This window comes from Scardinius erythrophthalmus (genome assembly GCF_964197995.2).
Source record: "Scardinius erythrophthalmus genome assembly, chromosome: 19".
Taxonomy (NCBI): domain Eukaryota; kingdom Metazoa; phylum Chordata; class Actinopteri; order Cypriniformes; family Leuciscidae; genus Scardinius; species Scardinius erythrophthalmus.
The window spans coordinates 8921270-8943738 of record NC_138239.1 but is presented as its reverse complement, the minus strand read 5'-3'; the positions used below and the strand labels follow the sequence as shown (position 1 = coordinate 8943738).

At 38.0% G+C, this 22469-nt stretch overlaps 1 protein-coding gene across 2 annotated transcripts in view; it reads left to right on the top strand.

Annotated features, from left to right (window-relative positions):
- Window positions 1-22469, top strand: part of slc25a21 (solute carrier family 25 member 21) — a 97281-nt gene that overhangs the window by 66220 nt on the left and 8592 nt on the right. For both annotated transcript variants that reach the window (XM_081394469.1, XM_081394470.1), the window contains exons 4-6: window positions 8252-8335; window positions 19569-19635; window positions 21021-21080. In XM_081394469.1, coding sequence (XP_081250595.1) covers window positions 8252-8335; window positions 19569-19635; window positions 21021-21080 — 211 coding nt within the window. The remainder of the gene's footprint in view (window positions 1-8251; window positions 8336-19568; window positions 19636-21020; window positions 21081-22469) is intronic.

Here is a 22469-nt window from a genome sequence, read left to right as displayed (position 1 = left end):
AAATACTTGTCTTTCCTTATAAATTTTGATAAGGAATTTTATTTTATTTGTTGCTTTGGGGTAGGACCGCAAGACGAATTTTCCCGACAACGCCTTATCTGTAGAGTGGTAGTGGGATCCTCCATAGGGAGAGACTAGTTGGCACTTCAGCACTGCGTTGTCATCGGTCCAGGTGAAGGTCCTTCGTCAGATCTGGATACGGCCTGGATCCGGCAGGCTGCAGGAAAAACCTTGGGATAAACACAGACACTAAAATTAGCGTAGATGCGTCTATTAATGTAGATGCTTATCTATGTTCCTCCACTACTGGTGATTAAGAAATCCTGGAGTTACCTCCTCATGGGAGTCGCTATGATGAGACAACCTTCGTCAGGTCCCAGCATGCTTGAAAGTGAGCTTCACCAGGGAGGGGGGCTGGAAAGGGATGTTTGACGAGGACAGTGAGAGATGACAACACACGGGTGACGCTGAGAGAGGAGCCCACAAGCTTCCACCCCCGACTGGTGGCTGAACCCTGGTGCACTCTTGATGGAATCCCTCAAGCAGCCCTTAAACAGCAGGGCTCAAAGCTCAGAGGACTAAGAGCCGATCCGGCCCAGTAAAGCAGCACGTCGCTCAGCTGTGCCCCAGTGATCTCTTAATCCTACCCTGCCCTGGCTGACAGCCCTGGTGACGTAAACTGAACGCAGGTATCCGACTGGGACTATCTGTGCTTAGGAAGCCGGCAGTCCAATCACATCAGTGGTCGGACAGTAACTACTCTCAATTCCAGTGAAAGAAGTCAGCAGAACATTGGTTGTGGCATGTTTCATTATAAAGAGGAAATCTGAAGCCAATCCAAAATAACTCAAGGCACTACTATTTGTGGTTTAGAGAGGGAATTAAAAAGCTTTTATATTAGTGGCTTACCACTGACATATTTTGGCCAAAATCTTCACCAGGGCTACAATATTGACGGCTAAACAAATACGCAGGAAAATCAGGAGTAAGTAATTTGTATTATTATTTATGGAGGAGTATAGATACTAACAGTAACGATTAGCTTGATGTAATTAGTGAAGACATCATATCAAAAGTTCTGGCATCATATAATACAAACCACCAAAGTCCATTCTTTGACCGTGTTCTCAAGTTCACTGAGACTAAATTACATTAAATGTGTGTTTATGTTGAATGAATGAAACTTGGCACCAAACTACTCACACTGTGCATGAAACGAATTTTCATCAGAGAAAAGTTTACATACCTTAACCAAAGCAAAATTCCCTCTGTTCATTTGTGGGCTTAAATATTTAAGGGATGTTTTTACTTTCCTGGAATGGAGCAATGAAAGAATAGGAGTGTGATAGCGTGACATATGAATATATTACAGTATGATGGTAATATTGCTATTCTACTGTTAGTGATAATAATAATAGTTGTAATAGTAGAGCTTTTATAACACTTCTGCTGCTGGTAGGTATAGTATGCCTATAATAAACACATTCCTGTTTTGTTAGCATATCATGTTTCACCTCAAAAAATCTAAACATAACCTATATGACTATCTTCAAAACACTGAAACATTTTACAAAATATCTTCCTTTGTGTTCTAAAGAAGAAATGAAGTCATACAGGTTACATTTTGGGGTGAATTAACCATTTAAAAGAGGGACAAGGGTCATATAGAGATCAACATTTTTATATTTATATATATATTATTTTTTTTGCACAGGCAAGCTCCAGTCGCACTTCCTTCAGAAAATGTTTGACATCAGACTCTAGAATTGAACAGCTAATGTGCTCATAGAACAAGTACCGGAGGTGTGACCTCCCGCTGATGTGACTGCCATTGCACATTATTACCTGGTATTAAACAGGTCTGCTGGAAGGAGTTGTCACAAACACCCAAATGCATTATGTTACAAATATACTAAATAAAGACAAAAATGTCCCAGTGTTCTGAAATGACCCGTTTTAGAGAAGCAGTAAAGAGCCTGATGAAAACTCATTTGTCTCCTGTGTCTGTCAGACGCCTCACAGCATCTGTGACCCACTCCTTCAGAGTTTTGTTTTGCAGCGGCCGTGTTCCTACCAGGCAGGGGGCGAGAGGCGCAAATGCAGAGTTGTAATTCAGAGACTAAGGTTTCTGTTGCTGAAGAGCCAGCGAGTGCAGTATTGATGACCTCGCTCTGCACTGTCCTGACCGTGTGTGTAATACCTGCCAGTCTCCTGCTGTCTAAGGAGTCTCTACTGTCCTCAGCCAGCCATTTCCTTACTTCAAAGCAACCACGAAACTGGACTGAGAAAGATTATACAGTCTCCTAATCTGATATTTTCAGTTCAGCAATGTTTGTTTGGATGATCAGAAAGAGTAAACCAGCAATTTCAATTATTACACTCAATAGGTCTGACTATAGTTGTTCAACTACTGACTAGCCTATTAACATTTGACATTACGTTAGATAATGAAACAAACATTAACTAGCAATGAACAAAATTTTTGGACAATTTCAAGATGTATAAATCAATTAAAACATGAACAATGAAAAGTAGTAGCCTATAGTAAATTAAAGGGTTACTTCACCCCAAATTTTTTTTTTTTTTTTTTTTTTTGTCATTTCATCATGTTGTTCCAAACTTGTATGCCTTTCTTTCCTCTTTAAAACACAAAAGAACACTGTATGAGAGGAGAAAAATAAAGAAAAATGGAAATCAGAAAAGGTGATTTTTCTGTCAGGACTTTTCCTTCAACCCTAAAACACAACACATTGAAACACGTGAAACATCAATACAGAAAATTATTTAATATTAACAAAAAAAATGGGCTGTATTTTTACTTTTCTTGGAGTGAAAATATTCTGAAGAATGTTGGTAAACATGTTGGTAAACCAAACAGTTTTGGTTACCATTGACATACATTGGGCCCTATCTTGCACCCAGCGCAATTTACTTTGTACACCGACGCACCCGTGCACAGCGGACTTTTCCCTCCACAGATGCACGTCGGTAAATTAGGAAATGAGTTTGCGCTCCCGGAGGCGGTTCAGCGCAAAGAGGAGGCGTGTTCCGGCGCAAACGTTCCCTGGTGCTATTTTGCAGGTTTAGAAAACAATTCCCCCACTGACCAGGAAAAACCTAGTCTGAAATCAGTGGCGCGTTGCGCATGTTATTCAAATGCTATTTTAAGGGCGCATGCTTGGCCATAATCAATGTAGCGTGTGCACAATGCGCATGCACTTTGCTTATCTCATCTACACACAGACGCAGCAGTTCTCATTTTTAGAAAACCATACATTATTACAAGGAAAAATATTAACACACGAGGGAAATCGTTGTGTCCATGAAGATGTGAAAAAATAGGCATAAATCTAGCTTACACATTTTTATACGCCTGTTTAACCAAAGCTAATTTGGGTGGGTTTCTCCCATCCCGATACAATGTCACTTCTCTGTGTTTTACGGCCCTGACAAGAACGTCGGTCTCCTCGGCTGTGAACCGCTCCTGGCGTGCGCCTGGCAAATCCGCCGTTATAATAGCAATCCGCTATGGAACAAGCGCGCCTGCTCTTAAAGGGAATGTGAGATGTCGCTCTGATTGGTTTATTTCACATTACGCCCAAACCACACCTATGAATAATGAAGCTACTTCAGACCAACCCATTTTAGATTTGTGTCGGGCGCAAGAGTCATTTATCCCACCGGTATAATAGCAACAGCGCCCAAGACCCGCCCACAAATTTACTTGCGTTTCGTGTTTTATACTTTCGTTTCAGATCGTTAAAATAGGGCCCATAGAATGAAAACACTGAGACATTTCTCAAAATAGTATTTTATGTTCCATGTAAAGTTTGGAATGACATGGAGATAAATAAATGATGGCAGAAGTTACATTTTTGGGGTGTGAACTATCCCTTGAACATGAACTAATAAATTGCAGAATGTTTTTTTATTCTGATACCTAACATAACTAATGTTAATATAATTGATATTTTTAGTAGTGGTGCTTTATTTAGCATTCTAAGCTGTTACAGTAAATGCTGGTTAACTTTTTTGAAATTTAAAACACTGCTACTATTGGACAAATTTGGCCATTGCAGCATGTCAAGCTAGAAATAGTGATAACCAACTAATGCAGATAACCAACTAATTAGTTGTTTTTGTTGTCGCTTTACACAAAGTCGCTGATCAATGCTTATTTGTGCTTGGAATGTCTTAAAATTTTGTGTCTCACTTTGTTCACAAGAGGTCAGCCAGAGTTTGGCAACCTGAGGGGCAAATCAGACTATGAGAGGGGAGCATTTGTGGGATGTCTAACTCGTCATCTTGAGGACGTCAATTTACCCCCTCCCCCCACCCCTCCCTCTCCTTGGGCCCCAGTCACAGTGGGTCCAGTTGGCCTGTGGTGCCGCTGAAACCCAAGCTGTCCTATCCCAGACCGAGACCTGGAAGCATGTGGTGTCATAAGCGCCATGACTTTATCACTTCCCCTTTGCCCCATCTTCCATTTTCTCTTCTGCTTTATCTCCTTCACTCCAAAGGCTCAGCTTTATAGGCCACCTCCAGCCACGGGCCCAGCGGTATTAGCCTGAAAAGCCAAAAGAACAGAGGAAAGTTGCTACGTATGTCTATCAAGAATTTAAGAGAGAAATGTTCCTGTGGTTTCCCAAAAGCATTGCATTTCATTGGTTTTACATTTATATTCACCCCGCTGCTCAAGTATGATGTTTTGCTTGCATACAATCTGATTAATGTAGTCCCTCAGCATTGTTTGATATTCATGAGTAGCATGATCACAGACGGTCGATTGGTCCTTGCTGTTTGATTGGATGTCGGCATCTGCCATATTGGAGCATTTAGGTTAGAGAGGTTTTACCTCATGTACCATTGCAATGGACGTCTGCCATCTTTATGATCCTGCTCATTAAAATTAACTGTCTGGCTGTAAAAAATAGATTTCCTTTTAATGCTGCCTTCTGGATTCTCTTATGCACCACTGATTGTGTGTAAAAGAAACCTTGCTCACGTGCGTGTTTCGCTTTTTCTATTTTTACTTTCATTTCAGCTCTTGATGAAAGTGTTGTTGGTTCAGAGGCAGCAAATGGAAAACATTTACATGGCTAAGAATTAAAGACTGAATAATTGAAAGCATTAAATACCATTATTAAGAGATTAGCTATAGTGATATTTGTTCCACTGCTATTCTTGCAATTGAAAAACAGTTAATTGTTGTGATTGAAGCAAATATATTGGCAAAAATGTACTATTAAATGTAAAATCATTTTACAGATAATTTTTTGCCTTGCGTACACCACACAATTTTTGGTTATCACTGTACCAGACTGGAAACATAGACGTCAATATCAAATGCCCACCGTTTAAAAATGTTCCTGCCACAACTGCAGTCACACAGTTTCAGTTGTAAAAAGGAAAATGAAGTCCTGCAAAAGTTATAAATGGCACATTTGCACGATGGTTTTTCGCTTATGGGACCTTGTTTATCATAGGGTTGATATTCTAGTCATAAATGAAATAATGCAGTTCCCAATCTATGCTCCATTCTTTGGGGGAATACCCCTATATTTAACAAGGCAAATTTAAGAGACCTTTTTAAAAGTTTGGCCTGGCCCTTTAAAGGCAAACCCATCAGACTCAAGTCTTTTGATCAACCCAGTAACCTCCCGCCCTTCCCACAGGGCTTTTTTTAACACCATCATTATTAGGCCTCAACCCATCAAGCTTGTCTTCCAGCGGGGCACAGCCCCCCCTGTCGGACCTGGTGCGGGCCCATTCCATACGGGGTCTGAGAGGGGACAAGGCCCTAGCGCTCAGCCTAGACCTGAAACACTTCACTCCTCTCTATAAAAATACAAAGAGGAGGTGTTCTCCTGCTCTTTATTTTCATTTACCTTCCTGTCAGAGCGTTCAGAGTTCGCATTTTACAGGGAGTTTGGGGTCAGGTGGAGATGGTAGGGTTATTTACCCCCTGGTGCTCATTTCACCCGTAGAAGCTCCATGTTGGCCTTACCTTCACCCTCACCTGGCTATCCAAGATGGTGCTCTGGTGCTATTAAAATAGAGTACAAAAGGTCATTGGAGGTTTTTGATGAACTCACAGATATCGTCACCTGCAAGTATATCTTTACTTTCTAGGTTTACTTTAAAAGGGATTCTTAGAGCTGGATTTTTTAACAAAACCCTTGGGCTTTTCGCAGTTCCTCTGTCTGTTGACTTTACAACCGGGAGCCTGGCTCCAAGGCCGACTGAATCAGCCCTTGACTCTTCTCCTCTAGTCTGTGAACTCTTTCGATATAGGTCTCCAAATATGTCTGAATGTACACTCCTAATTTTCTGGGTAGAGAGCTCATTCAAAGACAGGAAGGTTTACCTTATCTACAACTCCTTTTCCATTCCAAACTTCTTTCAGAATCCGGGTGACCCTTCTGAGAATCCAGAGGCATCTTCTGCTGCCAAATCTTCCCCATTATCTTTCACTCCCCAGGCCGTGATGTTTGGTCCAAGGCTTTTATGGCAGGGTAGGCAAGGGGCATGAGGAAATGAGGTGACCCCAAGGTCAACAGCGGAGTCAGGCAGCTGAAAGCGGACCGTGGCCCTGCCACCTCTGGGCTAGCGTGGGTTGGGCCATCCCAGAGTACTGCAGAAATTGAATCTCTGGCAGTGGTGGGACAAGGCCGTCTTCATTCCTTGACCTTGCTCTCATGTGCCTTTAATTAAGACTGATTTAAATTTGTTTACAAGCTCCACTGATCTTAAATCTTTTGGTTCGGTGCCTCATCCTTTTGCGTGCATTCTCCCTCACTTGACTGCCTGCCGTGTCAGAGACCCTCTTTTCTTCTTTCTCTTTAATATGGTGTTGGACGTTCATTTATGATGCTTTTTTAACTGGTTCTTAGGCACGGGTTACAAGCTATTTGGGAATCTACAAAATTGGATGCTGGGGACACCCCTGTAAGATGTTAATCTGTTGCCGATATGAAAGGCTGCTCACCTCAGTAAACCCCCTCATCCGATGGAACCAGGGCACTTTTATGGTCCCATCAGGCACCCGCCTGGATGACTTACTGCTGACCTCCTGACCTGGCAGTCAAAGCCATATGAGGAGAATCTTTTTCATTCTGTGTCTTCCACTCTGAATTTGGTTTGGGTTCATCTATTTACACTTGGAGGGCAAAGGTTGGTTTATTTATCGTCTCTGTGTGCCCAAAAAGATACCCAACCTGAACCACTGTAAATTGTCGTGGCATGTCGGCCTATAAACAAATAATCGTATGTTGTGTCAAATTACCAAATGTCCTTCAGTTGCTTTGTCCGTTTCTTCCCGCTAAAACATCTATATTGCATGGGGGGTGAAGCAGTAAATCCTTTTTCCCCCAAACTTGCGCTCAGCACTGGTACCACGTTAAACATTTACATGGTTCAGTATGGCCTTTATTAGGGTGTTACTAGCATGCTTGTTGCTACAAAAACATCTCTTGACCATTTGTATCGTATAAAAAATTTACACAGAACTGCAGAACTGTTACCAGCAGGTTATTAGCATGTTAGCGACAAAGTTAGCACCTACAAGGTCTATGGCTATAGAAGAAGCAAAGCTAATTGGTAAGGATGGGTTAAGTAAATGTTTGACTTCTCCGCTGTGCTAAAGGGACCGAGAAAGTCAGTTCCGCCTCTGAAAGAACTGAAGGTAAGAGCAGGGGAAAGGAGCGGTCTGGATTTTGACAGACGTCTGAGACTTGTGTAGACACTTTGCGCAGATTTACCAGTGTCCCACATTTCTTGCACACAGATAATTGATAGCATATGGTGGTCATGCTCTATGATCTCCGTTATTTAAGCAGAGGAATGTTGAACATAATGTATGTGTGGTAGTGATGTTTTCCAGAATTTATGAATTCTTAATCATTATTTTCCTTGTGGACATTATTTTGGACGATCTCAAATGTGATGTGTAGCCATTACAAACATGTAATATATTTTGTTTAGAGGGAGAATATGGTAAAATATGTTATGAAAAATAAGTTAAAAGACTTCTGATGTAATAAAATGATGTTGATATTTATTGTTACATATTTCATGGATGGATGGATGGATGGATGGAGATATTTATATATATATTTATAATTTGGATTATAAACCAGTATTGTGCTGTCCTTGGAACAGTGCTCACTGGTTGGAAAAGTTAGTTGAATATTTCTGAAATAAAGGTTTGTGAATTAAATATTTATTGTGAATCTTGTCTTGTGGTGTTCAGGTTTCAAATCCAAAGAGGGAAGGGTGACCCAAATAGCTATAAAGGCCTTGGAGACTGTTTCAGAACTATATTTCGCACTGAGGGGTAAGTTATAAATGCCTGTCTGTCTGTCTGTCTGTATCTGTCTGTCTGTCTGTCTATCCGTTTATCTTTCTGTATTGTATTGCCATCCCATTCATACATCTGTCGTTCTCTGACGTCAACAATTTCATGCATAATTTAAATTTTTATATATTCTATCAGCAGTACCATGCACCAGTCCTGCCTCAATAAGTTCAATGTCAAATAAAACATTACCAAAACAAAATATATATTTTTAGGAATATTTAGGGAGATGGTATAGTCTTAAAATGCATCTTTTACTTTAACTTGTAACTTTTAAAATGTAAAATTATTCTTATTACCGCTTTTGACACATGACACTTCTGGTTTGAAATGTTTTCTTTTCAGTACTTATCCTCTACTGTTTTAAGCATGTATTTAGTGTAAATTATGCACACATGTCTGTTGTATGCATGGTAACAACATACGCCAGGTGACAGGGAATGTTTTGAGCTTTGTAAAAGTAATAAACCTGGTGTACAAAAATCACAAACTTTAATCCCACCTGCCCTAGAATACGCAGTATGTCAATCTCGGACAAGCAAGTGAAGTCATAGGTTTATACAGTATTATGCATTGGCAGTGGCAAGCTCCACATGTGTTGTGTTAACTGCCTCTGTTCCTAGGAAATCACACATATGACGTAGTGCGCTTGAGGCAGAGATTTATCTTTTTCTGTCTCTTCATTTATTTCTACCATCCAGACCCCCCCCCCCTTTCAGTTTCTCCTCCCCTCCCTCCAGCACACAACATGAGGCACGTGTCAGATCCTAGACAGTGTGCAGACTTGAAAGAAAGCTCTGTTTATGGCTAGATGACAGCTTTACAGTGGATCTAAAGCTGATCCACAGCAAGGTGTGAAAATATATGTGCGCGTGCGGTCCTAGGTGACGCTGACAGTGTGAGATCCTACACCAGCTTTCGCTCTCGGCGGAGCTGTCATCGGCTGCATCCCGCAGGCCTCCCCTGCAGATTATGGTTCTTCTTTCTTCTAAACCAATTATCACCCTCCGTCTGTTTGTGCTGTGGCTGGGATCGCCACACAGTAGCCGGTAGCATGATCAGCCCCAGGCTGAACCACTTAGTTTTAATTTACACAAATGGTGGTGGGAGTTACTGTTGTGGAATTATTATTGAAAATAAACATGCTCTTGCTGTATGGGCCAGCATTGCACTTTCACTCTCGGTCCGTATTTTGCTTTGGTCTTCCCCTCTGTGCGGTAGAAACCCGAGCCCGACGGCTTCCACACACCAATTAGTTCAGAGCTGGAGATCCATCTGTGAATTGGCTCGGAGTCTATTTGAAATGTTATGAACGTTCACTTGCGTCATAATGTAGCATGTGTGAATCATCATAGAACGGCAGTACTAATAGTTTTAGATCACATATTTAAATAGCTTGATTGTGCATAATTATTTTACAGTATATCTTGGTCAGCGATTTATTGAATTATTTTAGCAGCAGGTAAGCAGGCCTCTTAAGTAAGTTTACACTATCGTTCTGTAAGATTTGTGAAAGAAATCTCATTCTCACCTAGGCTGCATTTTTTAAATAAACAATTCAGTAAAAACATTGATATTGTGAAATATTATTACAATTTAAAATGACAATTTTAAATTTAAATATGTTATAAAATGTCATTTATTCCTATGATGGCAAAGCTGAATTTTCAGCATCATTACTCCAGTCCTCAATGTCTCATGATCCTCAAGAAAGCATTCTAATATGTTGATTTGTTGCTGCTTTTAACATTTCTTATTATTACTGTCATTGTTGAAAACAGTTGTGCTGTTTAATGTGTTTGTGGAAACCATGATACATGGGTGTTTTTCAGTATTCTCTGATGAATAGAAAGTTTTTTGTCTGCTTCCACTAATCTATTAAAAATACAATACATGTACATGAAATGCATTAAATGTATATCAGTAAAGTTTTTTGAAGGTTCTGATTATGTTCAGACAACCAGTTTCCAAACATAAATGTTGTATGAATGTTTCCTTTAAACGTAAAAAATTAAAATAAAAGCCTTATGTTCCTTTTCATACATTTCTCTTATAGTACCGGTCAAATAATTTCTGAAGGATCATGTGACACCAAAGACTGGAGTAATGGCTGATGAAAATTCAGCTTTGCATCACAGAAATAAATGATATTTTAAAGTATATTGGAATAGAAAACCATTTTTTCTGTATTTTTGATCAAATAAATGAAGGCTTGATGAGCATTAGAGAATTATTATAAAAACATAAAAAATATTAATGTTTATATGATTCATACAGACCCATATTTATCTTTTATGTTTTTTAAGCATACCCTGAAATGATCCACATTCACTAGACAAAACCTACAGTAAAGTATGGCAGATTTGATGTCCATTTTGTATTTATACTGTTGTGTATCAGACATAATGATGAACCCCTGTAAGAAACCAATATAGTCATCACATATTTGCCCCCATTTTAAATAGTTCATGAAATAATAGTGTTAATGGTATACAAATGATTACATGTCAGTATATCCTGTAGTTCAAATTCAAATGATCAGATCAGTTTCCAAACTACTTTTTCTGCAGTAATCACTGGAGGCAATTAGCTGATTGTGGTCCTTTCTCTGTCTGTCTTGTTTGATTTCAAGCAAAAGCACAAGAAACGTCCCTGCTTCTCATCTCCTCACTCCTTGATTTACGAGCCTGGAGCTGTTGTGCTTTCCCGAACCAATGTCAAGGGTAAAGTCTCGAGAGGCAAGTGACAATATTTGCAGATCAAGCATTCAGGTTGTTGACAAGGGACAGAACAGGTAGAGCTCAAAGTCAGCCGGGCCACCGTATCCTCGGAAGTATAAGATTACAACTTATTCTTACAGCTGATGAGGACCGAAAAGTAAAGATTCCATACGTTTCCCCGTCAGCCCTGTGATTCATTGACGGTCGACCCTATAACAGGGATGAAACATTTTGCCTCATTATCCAATTTGGTTAATGTATCATTTCCTTCCTCTCCTTTTGTTATGTTGAAGGATGTGGCTATGAGTTGAATGGAAGAAATGGGGTTTGATGCAAATAAAAGACAAATCACACCTATACAAACTCCAGCAGCTGGACCCACACGTTCCTAAATGTGTGAGCATTTGCTTATGAGGTCCAACTGCGTGCTTACATTTAGAGTCAAATTGGCATTCAGGCATAGTCAAACCAGGCGTAGTCAAATGGGGTCTTAAGTGCGTGTGTAACAAATTGGAGCTTTATCTCACCACCTGATGTTTCTTAGACTGACCACACCCGGGAAACACGCGGCCGGCCTTTGCATGCGCCGCAAGGGGGGCGACGGGAGGGGGGCTTCCGTTTCGGCCAGACAAAAGCCCACTCTGCCAGACACTTTCATTTGACACAATGCCTCTCTGTTGCCGTTTCACCCGACAAGTGAGGCTTGTGACACCTGACACATCGTGATGCTGGTGAAATAGAGATTGTTTGTCATCCGATGAGATGTGTCGTATAGTAATTAGCCGTGGGTCAGAGGTTTTGGAGTGGCGGTCACGGCGTGGGCAAATTTGCTCTCGCTAATCACATCATCTCTGTTTGCAGAAACGATAATATTTACACCCCAACTAACTCAGCCGAGGACATCTCTGTTGACTACTGGGGCATGTTTTCACAATACAACGACAGAAGTTCACATGCAGCTGTCACGCTACTCTGTCCACCCTGTCTACACACACGTGTGTTCAATATCAATACATGCTAGTACTGATACTGAGAAATCTGTTTCATTCTCGCCACCCCCTCTCGGGATGTATCAACACTCTTGTACACACACACACACACACAAATGGATGTTATATGATATAAAGCATAGTTATAAGTAAGGCTGTTCATTTTAAATGGATAATGAAAATGAAAATTTTGTCACCTAATGTTGTTCCAAACCTGTGTGACTTTCTTTTGTGGAAGATAAAAGATCACTCCTCTTGGTGCTTATCAAGAGCAGGCGAAAGGATATTATTGCATTCAAAAACAATACATTGACACTTTTTTAATGCCCATTTAATCTGTTTTTATCAGCTATGTAATGACTTATTTTTTCAAAAAAGCTTTACAGTTAATTAATCCATTAAGTATCATGAACTAACATTCAACAACCATTTTTATAGCGTGTATTAATCTGCACCACTGTTCAAAAGTTTGCAGTCAGTAAAATTTGTTTTTGAATTTTTTTGAAAGAAGTCTGTATTTATGAATTTATCAATGTACATATGTATTTACGTATTTATAAATGAAGGCTGCATTTATTTGAGCAATAATACAGTAAATACAGTAATATTGTAAATATTACTACAATATAAAATAACTGTTTTCTGTTTTAATTATATTTATAAAATGTTTAATAGATTCTAGGTTTATAGGTTCAATAGGTTCAAGAGAAAATGATTTGTTTGAAATAAAAAAGCTTTACTGTGCACATTTGATCAATTTAATCCATCTTTGCTGAATAAAAGTATTCATTTTTAAACAAACAGAAAAAACATCTTACTGACCCCAAACTTTTGAACTGTTTTGTAGATTAATTTATAAATATTGTTCAGTGTTTGTTCATGTTCATTCACTATATAGTATATATATATATAGTTTTCATTTATGTATGTATGCATGTACTGTACTTTACTCGTGAAATGTCAAAAATTTATTTGTACATGTAGAAATAAAATGAACAATAACCTAGATTAATAATTGCTGTTAAAGTATTGTTCATTATTAGTTTATGATTTCTGATTTGTTGTTATTAATGTTAACAAACCGAACTGTATTGTGGCTTAAGTGTTTCCAAATTTTTGATATTGATAGCAGTTTACCTGGATTCATTTGAATATTAAGTGTATTATGTTATTAATTAATTTCTTTTTTTAGACAGCCCTAAACATTGGATAAATTTGAGATATTTTATAGAATGTTTTTGCATGATTAAAATTATTAGTTAAAATACTTCTAAAAGACTAAAAGCAAGTCTTTAATAAAGTTTAGCTCTAAAAAGAGTAACCTGATGATTTCAAGCATCAACATTAACCGTCCTTCTAACCTATTGTATCACCACACAATAAATCCAATGACTGACCTTTTCTTTTTGACATATACTGAAACTACACACACAATTCTAGGTAAATGTTAGCTCTTTACCATACTGCAGAGTTTTTGTATGAGAGAATGAGAAGGGAAAAGAAAAGCTCAGGTGTTTCGCTTGCTTGGGCTTGTCCTGACTTTCAGATTGACAGAAAGCAAAACAGAGTCAGGTTTCAGCTTCAGAAAAAGTACATGTGCTCTCCAAACAATGTCTGCTTCTCAAAGTGCACATGTCTGCGTATAGGGGTGGTGAGAGTGGCCAGGAGCATTGATCAGACTGGAATCTCAAAATACGGACTCTTATTTTGGACACCGTTGGCTTCAGCAGGATGTCAATGTCCATCACATACTATATAATATTTCAAATAAAATATTGGACTGTCACACATAAAAAAGTCATTTTGTTCTCTTAAGAAGTTACAGCATGGTTGGCCAACACATTTGGATCATCTTATATTTGATATACAATTTGTTCCATTACAATGGTGAACCTGTATCACGACAGTAATGCAAGTAGTCTTGATATAAGTTATAGAGATATCTAGATTAATTCAAATTTATTTCAGCTTTCTAAGGGTACGTTTACACGACACCGATGCACTAAAAACAGAAAGGTGTTTCCTTTGCATTTTTCGCGTACAGACTACACCATTGACAAAAACGATTCCAATTCACACGCGCTTATAGACTGAACACGTAATACGCATGTGCTATAGGGGCTATAGTAGATTCAAATGAGAAAAGATATTAGTAATGATGCTGTTGAAAGACAAAGACTGTTTTTGTGTTAATTTGCTTATCGCACAGTTACCTGTCGAGGGTTACAGTTCTATTTGCCGTTCTAGCTCTAAAATCTGATAAGTATGCCTTTACGGTTTCTTTTTTTTTTTTAAGCAATACTGTGACAGTTACACTTTCTTATGAACTCATTATTAATTATATAGTACAAGCTAAAGAATCGCACCCATTTTGACACAAAAACCTGAAGAGGATTTGACTGTCTCAAGCTTTTTAGACATTTGAAACCTAGAAAGGTAGTTCCTTTGGTTCCTTTTGTTTTTCATTTATAAATGCTTGTTTGTGTGTTTAGACCAGTTTAACCTGTTCTGGTTTGGAAACAGTACCCTGGAAACAGTAGTGCATTACAACCGAGGCAGGGCTCAATGCATGATAATGGGGGTGGATTTCCATGGAATTGGCACATCAGAGTAGGATTCAGCATTCCTGGCACCATGGGTCAGGATGGGAAATAGTTGCAAATATAGTATTAGTCACATCTCTGTAACAGACTTAAGGTGATGGTACACAGGGCAACTTTTTGAGCAATGTTGCTGGGCAATGTTGCCGTCAACGGGCAACCAGATGAGACACAGGGCCCACGACTGATCTAAATTATCCAGATAGACATTTATTGCCCATTTTCAATGGGAAAGTGTCCAAGCAACAATCACCCGGCAAAATTGCTCAAAAAGTTTCCCTGTGTATCATCACCTTTAGGCTACTTGGGGTCAGTATCATGATGGTAGTTGAAAAAAATGGTTATGGGATCAGTTCTGAGATGACAGAACCAAAGTAATCAAATCAGGCTTTTTTTGGTATCATGATGCTGATCATAAACTTCCTATGGCAACTCAGGCTTTAATCCTAATTTCATGGAGCGCCTGCACATGAAAGTGTGACATCAGTGGCGAACAACCAATCACATACCTTGAAACACAGAGAAACTGCGATTCACTTCTGGCTAGTGAGAGTCAGCATGATTCAATCCTCTCTTCTGCTGAAGATTAAGAAATTAAAGATTTTCAAGGATATGCATTTACACAGCAAGAAGAAAAATATCTCGCTCTCAGTGCAAGTGAAAGCTGTGAAGAGAGTTGTGTTTGAGATCTCTTACCCAGGCCAGAACATATCCTGCCCCGGAGCAGGTTAGCCGTGGAGTTACTATAAGACTAAAAGAGTTGGTGCAAACTAAACTGAAACAGCTTCATGGTATAGGCCCCTGGTCATTTACTTATTAAGCCACCTTAACACATTGGATGGATTGCCCCAATAAGGATTAAGATACAAATTCAGTTGCGCCAAACTTATCTAATTAAAGCTCTAAATAAAAAATGGTTACATTTAAATCTGCTTGATTTTAATTCAACACTCTTAAGAAAAATGGTTCTAAACAGTACCAAATTAGGGTTCTTCAGCTTGTAACAATAGCAGAACCCTTTTTGGTGCTAAGAAGAACCCTTTTTATAAGGTTCCATAAAGAACCATGCTTTGAAAGAGCTATATAGGACCTTAATGGCGTTATAAATAACCCTTTCAACAATATTTATTTATTTTCATTAATATTAGTATATTCATATTATTAATATTACTATTATTAATATTATTTTATATATTATGTATTAATATTGTTTTTATTCCTCTATCTGCCTGGTCTTATTATATCTCGTTGCCTCTATTTGGGTTTTACATTAAAAAAACAGCATATTTTGTCAATTAGGTAATCTACTTTTATTTTTTATTGACATGGCAAATTGTAGGAAAAATGACAGTGCTCTACAGCAGGGGTTTTCAAAGTGGGGGCCGCCAGGGGGCGCCAGGGGGGCCGCAGCAAGTTGGGGAAAAAAAGCGGAAAAAAGTAAAAAAATATATATATTTATATAAAATATTAAATATTTGCTAATATGAGTATTGTTATGAAATAACATTATAATAATTTGTTGCATAGCCTATCTTAACATTATACTTTTAATGTTAATATTTTAGAGATGAACTGATTGATCGGCTAGTGACAAGAATTGGCCGATTTTCACGTGATTTTCAGTCTGACATATGCTGATTCAAATGCACGCAGGCGCCGCATGAATAACATGATCGCGCAACATCAGCATCACACATGCACACAGAACGCACATGTAGGAAACCTTGTGAATTACGGCCGTTTCAGACCGCGAGCGGCGCGCGAGCAGCGCGATTCATTCACACTGCGAGCAGGAGCAGCGCGTGAGCGTCAAGCAGGAGCGTCGCATGAGCAGTAGTGAAGCGGAGGGTTTCGGCGCCGAGTCTATTTTTGCTGTGCTGCTCACGCTCAATTAAAGTGAAGGCACACTTTTGATGGACAAAATAAATATGATTTCACACAAAAAGTACCTAAAATGCACATATTGCATGTAGCCTATAGTGTGTTTTGAACAAGAACTGGAGTAGGATTTTTGTCTTCATTTTCTTTTCTGACATAGCCTACTAAAGAAAATGAAGACAAAAATATTTATAGAAAATAAACTTGTTTTTATTAGGCTAATCAGTTTGGGTAAAAGTGGTGTTTTATTATATATATAGGCTATATTAGGGCTGGTGGAATTAACGCGTTAATCTTTGCGATTAATTTGAAATGTTTAACGCGTTAAAAAAATAACGCATTTAACGCAGCACTTTTTTTTTGCCTCGTTTTAATGATTTCCTGTTGCGGCTGCTATTAAAAAGCCGAAAATATGTGGATCGGGTTTCATTCTCGAGCAGCTTTAATGAGCGGGTCTTTTCCGCTCCGTGTGCGCCGCCGCACTCTCCGTTCCGTGTGTGTGTGTGTGTGTCGGCGCGCTGCGCGTTCTGCTCTGTCGTTCACGGCCCAAACGCTCCAATCATGTACCGATCACGCACTGGAAAAGCAAGTCCGCTCGAATAAGGTGAAATTTCTATCTAGACTTCTGTTTGCTGCGCTGTTATGCATGCTGGGCAACAATGTTAAAGGGATAGCTCACCCAAAAATGAAAATTCTGTCATTTACTCTCCCTCAAGTTGTTCCAAACCTGTATGATTTCCTTTTTTCTGCTAAACACAAAAGAAGATATTTTAAAGAAGGTTTGTAACTAAACAGTTGCTGGTCCCCATTGACCATAGTATTTTATTATTCCTATATGGAAGTCAATGGGGTCCATCAGTCGTTTGGTTACCGACTTTCTTCAAAATATCTTCTTTTGTGTTCAGCAGAAGAAAGAAAGTCATAAAGGTTTGGAACAACTTGAGGAAGAGTAAATGAGGACAGAATTTTTAATTTTTGGGTGAACTATTCCTTTAAAATGACCTGCTCTGATCACATGCTCTGTGTAATAATAGCTTTTTTAGGACTATAGTTTATTTTTATAATTAGTAAAAAAAAAAAAAAAATTGAAAAAAAAAATCTTAAATTGATTATGTTGATTGATTATTGAAAAAGAATAATACATTGATATATTGATGTTTAATATTATTTTAATATAGGGCTATTTTCTGTTCCTTTTTTTCTGGTGATTCTAAGTTTTAATTATTGATGATTACAAGCTTGGAGGAAATGCAATTAATTGCAATTAATTACAGCAAATTGTGCAAGTAATTAGTTATTTTTTTCTAATCGATTCCCAGCCCTAATATATATATAATATTTGTGTGTGCTGTAAAGTGGTAAGAAAAAATTAAATCAGAATCGGCTAAAATCTGTATCGGCAGGTTAAACTCAATGAAAAATCGGAATCTGCCTTGAAAATTGTAATCGGTGCATAATCTTTCTGGTATCAAACACCACCACATAATCTGATGTTCACCTAGATGTTTTATTTATTTATTTCTACACGTGCCGTAGTATTGTCGATGGGTTCAATAACACATCCTGCAAAAGGGGGGCCTTGGCCAGAACCTAGTGGTATTTGGGGGGCCTTGGCATGGAAAAGTTTGGGAACCCCTGCTCTACAGTACAGTTGTTAGCTGAATACATTAATAAATAACAGTTGACATTGAACACGATATAGATGTAATGAAGACCAAGTTCCAGTGAAATATCTTCACAGTCCTCTATGTCTTGACGTCCTTCATTATGTGTGTATTCTGAGTGGCAGTTTCTCTCTGCAGATGATGAGGTTATGGTACGTGACAGAATCTGAAATATACAATTGAGTTTAGAGTTTGTGTCTCTTCCATTTGATTATGTAAAAACAATTATGTTAATGAAGGCCAAAATTAGCAAAAATGGACAGTATGAGCCTTTTACCATGTTAAAAGGAAAAAGTGATATAAAGCAATGGGATAGCTTTAATGTTTAACAGAGCTGCTCACACTTACATGTTTGTTAAACTAAAAAGAGAAAAATACATGATTGTTAGGAAATGATTGTTACAATTTTTAAAGTTATAATTTATAGACATTTTAAGAATGAAATCTTTTACCTGTTGAGAGTATGTTGACAGTCTGTGTAGTTGTATAGCTGAGCTCCAGAAAATCAGTAATAAGGAGGTTTTGACAGTTACAGATTTGAAAAACAAAAAGGCGGGAATAAAGAACCCTGAACTCTAACACAAAGAACCATTTCAACATATGAAGGGTTCTTCAGGATGATACAGTTCTAAATAGAACTGTTACTACGTGTAAAGAACTTTTAAAGAACCATCTTTTTTAAGTATATATTTAATATATAATTTAAGTATATATTTATATATAAGTTATATTTAATTTAATCCCAGTTAGGGATAAACTTAAACAGCTAAAGAAGTTTTTTCTTTTTTATGTTAGCACTTATTTAATGGACATTGGGAAAATATTCAATATTATTATTATTATAAAAATATTTGACCTACAATTACATACTGTGAGCATTATCTGTCCCACTGTCTTAATTACGCTTCCATATTGCTCCATTAATTAATGCAGCAAACATTTTTCATTACTTATGAAACGCACTGCTCCAACATTTTTCACAGTCCGCTTTATCAGCCTGTTATGCCAACGGTGATAGTGAAAGTAGGTGCTTAACCTTTTATTTTCTGTTCTTTGTATATGAGGTGACCATTTTTTGCTGACCTGTTACCAAAATGTCTAAATGTAATTTGATTCTTTGTTTTGTTTGATTCATTTTTTTTTTTTTTTTTTTTGGTTAACCATTTAGTTAAGTTTGATGAATGCAGTCAGCACAACAATATTTGTAAAAAACAAACAAACAAACAACTTTTTTTTTTCCGTTTGTTTCTTTACTGCATACATAATTGGCTAAATAGACATTTAAATGTTGCTTGTCCATAAATATTTATTTATTTATCATGTGGCTCAAACTCCAATAAGTGACGTCTTTTCCTCAACAGAGTGTATGGCTTCTACAAGGGAATCCTTCCCCCAATTCTGGCCGAGACCCCAAAGAGAGCAGTGAAGGTAACAGGAGCCACATTTGACTCCGAGCTTAAACTCATCAGTTAAACCATACATGCTCTGATCTTTGCAACCTGGCCTTCCGAGTGTAAACATATACACACAGACCACATTTGCCCTCAATGTACCGGCTCAATCCAGGAGGATCAAAAACACTCATCCCCTCTCTATGTTTGTATTCATGCCACATGTGTTTGCTGTTGAAAACTCCCAATATTGACCTACATGGCCAGAGATTGCTACCGGCCTCACTTTAGTATCATGTATAAACAGTACATATATACACTCTTGAGTTTAGATGAGTACTTACTGTGGCTTTAGGCCGTTGGTGCACTCTTGAGTTTATATGAACACTTACTGTGGCTTTAGGCCATTGGTTATGGGTGTCTGAAAGGAGGGCGAGCACATTAATGTCTCACTTTTCTAATCTAAAACAACATCTGGAAGGAGTTTAATTCCATTATTGGAAAGTCCTGGATTTGTAGACTCAGCAAGCTTTAACAGTTTACCATGAAGGGTTTGTCCACCTTAAAATTCACATGAAAATGTGAATGTCATCATGTAATCATTCTCATGTCGTTTAACCCATTTGACTTTCTTTCCTACGTGAAACGCATAAAGAGACATTTTGAATAATATACTGGCAAAAAGCAGCATAAAGGTAGACCATACAATTCATCTGGCATAATCCCAGTCTTCTGAGGCCATAAAGTACTATAGCTTTGTGTCGAACAGACCGAAATGTAAGCTGTTATCCACTGAAAATCTTTTCTCTCATACTGTAACTGCTACAGATCATTGACTCAACAAATTATTCAGTGAACCAGATCAACCTATTCAAGGAAAAAAACTTCGCACAGAGCTATTGTATAACATGAGAAGATTTGTACGTTTTTTTAATGCTACATTTGTCATTTTGGAGCTTGACGGCCCCTGTCCTCATTCACTTTTAATTGAAAGAGTGGCCAGGATATTTTTTAAAAATCCTTTTGTAAGACGGATTTGGAACGACATGAGGGTGAGTAAATGATGACAGAATTTTCAATTCCTTGAACACTGATCTATGAATTTACTTGACGCTCCATATATGTTGATTTAAAGCTACTAAACAGGCTTGGTGCACTATACAGGCCCTGGCATCCATCAGTCTTACTCAGTGTTTTATGATCTAATATCTGTCAAGCTGAGCAAAGCTTTACTAATATAAAGAATTATACGCCATCGTCTATGTGTGCATATATATTTGCGCAGTGTCATGTTGACAGCTCTAGTGTTCTTGAGCTGTGTTTGCTTTGGGTGTGAGCATTCATCTTATCTGCGTGCATGTATGTGAATGCATGTAGCGTCTGAAAACACTTCCTGACAGGTTGTCCTGATCTTCTTTGCAGTTTTTTACCTTTGAGCAGTACAAGAAGCTGTTGAGCTTTACTCCTTTATCACCCGGCCTGGTAAGTCATCTGATACAAGCGAAATACACACACACACTCACACAGTTATTAATACTATACACACAGTCAAGCGAAGCACTCTCCTCATTACATGGCGTGCTGGCAGCGGGACCGAGGTGTAATCGAGACAAATGCTGCTCAGCGAGGCGTATGAGAGATAGCCCATTACTTTGACAGCAGTCTATCAGTGTGGCAGCAGGCTTGACGGCTGAGCCCGGGGCAAATCCCGAATCCACAGCCTCGTCGAGCAAAACATTCACTTGCCTTATCAATCACACCTGTCTCCGCCCACCAGCTAGAGATGTCAATCCACACAGAGCCCACAGGCGCTGAGAAGAGTGATGTATGGAGTGTGTGAGAGGCGGAGAGGATGAGTGAGAGCGTCTGCACAGCTGTAAGTGAATTCAAGAGAGATATTGAGCTGTGGCTCCTCCCCCCCGGCCCAGATGAAATGACTGGTATGGTTGATTCAGATGTATGCAGTAATATGACAACTAAGAATCGAAAGAGCGGATGGCTGGCTCTGTAAACACGGTCAAGGAGATGTCCGGTTTTGAGAAGCTCTCACACTGTCTTGCTGTGTATGTATGCACTAGCATGTATACATGGCTACGCATACACAAACACAAAAAGACAAAATGTGTGAGTGTAATCATCAGAGGTATTAATCGAGGGTGTGGGTGTGTACTATCCCCAGCTCACCTTATACAAACACACTCAAAGATCTCTTTTGTCACTCTTAAAGTAGGCCTGAAGCCTGCTGACATACAGGTCAAGTGCTTGAATGGAAATCATAAAAGTAAAACCCAACCGCACATTTAGTCATTTTTAATAGCAACATTAATCTCTTCGAATTAATGATTAAGTGTATCTGCATAAAACATATCTGCATGATTAATTATAATTAATTGCAAATTGATTAATTAGAATTAATTAAACCATTTATTTAAATTGATTTAGTTGATTAAATTGATTCAGATTCAGTTCAGTTGATGTTAGGAAGAAATAACTATTATATATAATATAAATAGAGCATGATATAGTATATTGTGTTTGTATGCATATATGTATATAATATTGTAAATATGACATGATTTATGTGTATGTTTATATATATATATATATGTGTGTGTGTGTGTGTGTGTGTGTGTGTATATATATATATATATATATATATATATATATATATATATATATATATATATATATATATATACACTACTGGTCAAAAGTTTTTGATCGGTAAGATTTTTTATGTTTTTAAAAGAAGTCTCTTCTGCTCACCAAGGCTGCATTTATTTGATAAAAAAAAACAATAAAAAAAACAGTATTATTGTGAAATATTATGCAATTTAAAATTACTGTTTTCTATTTTAATTTGTTTTAAAA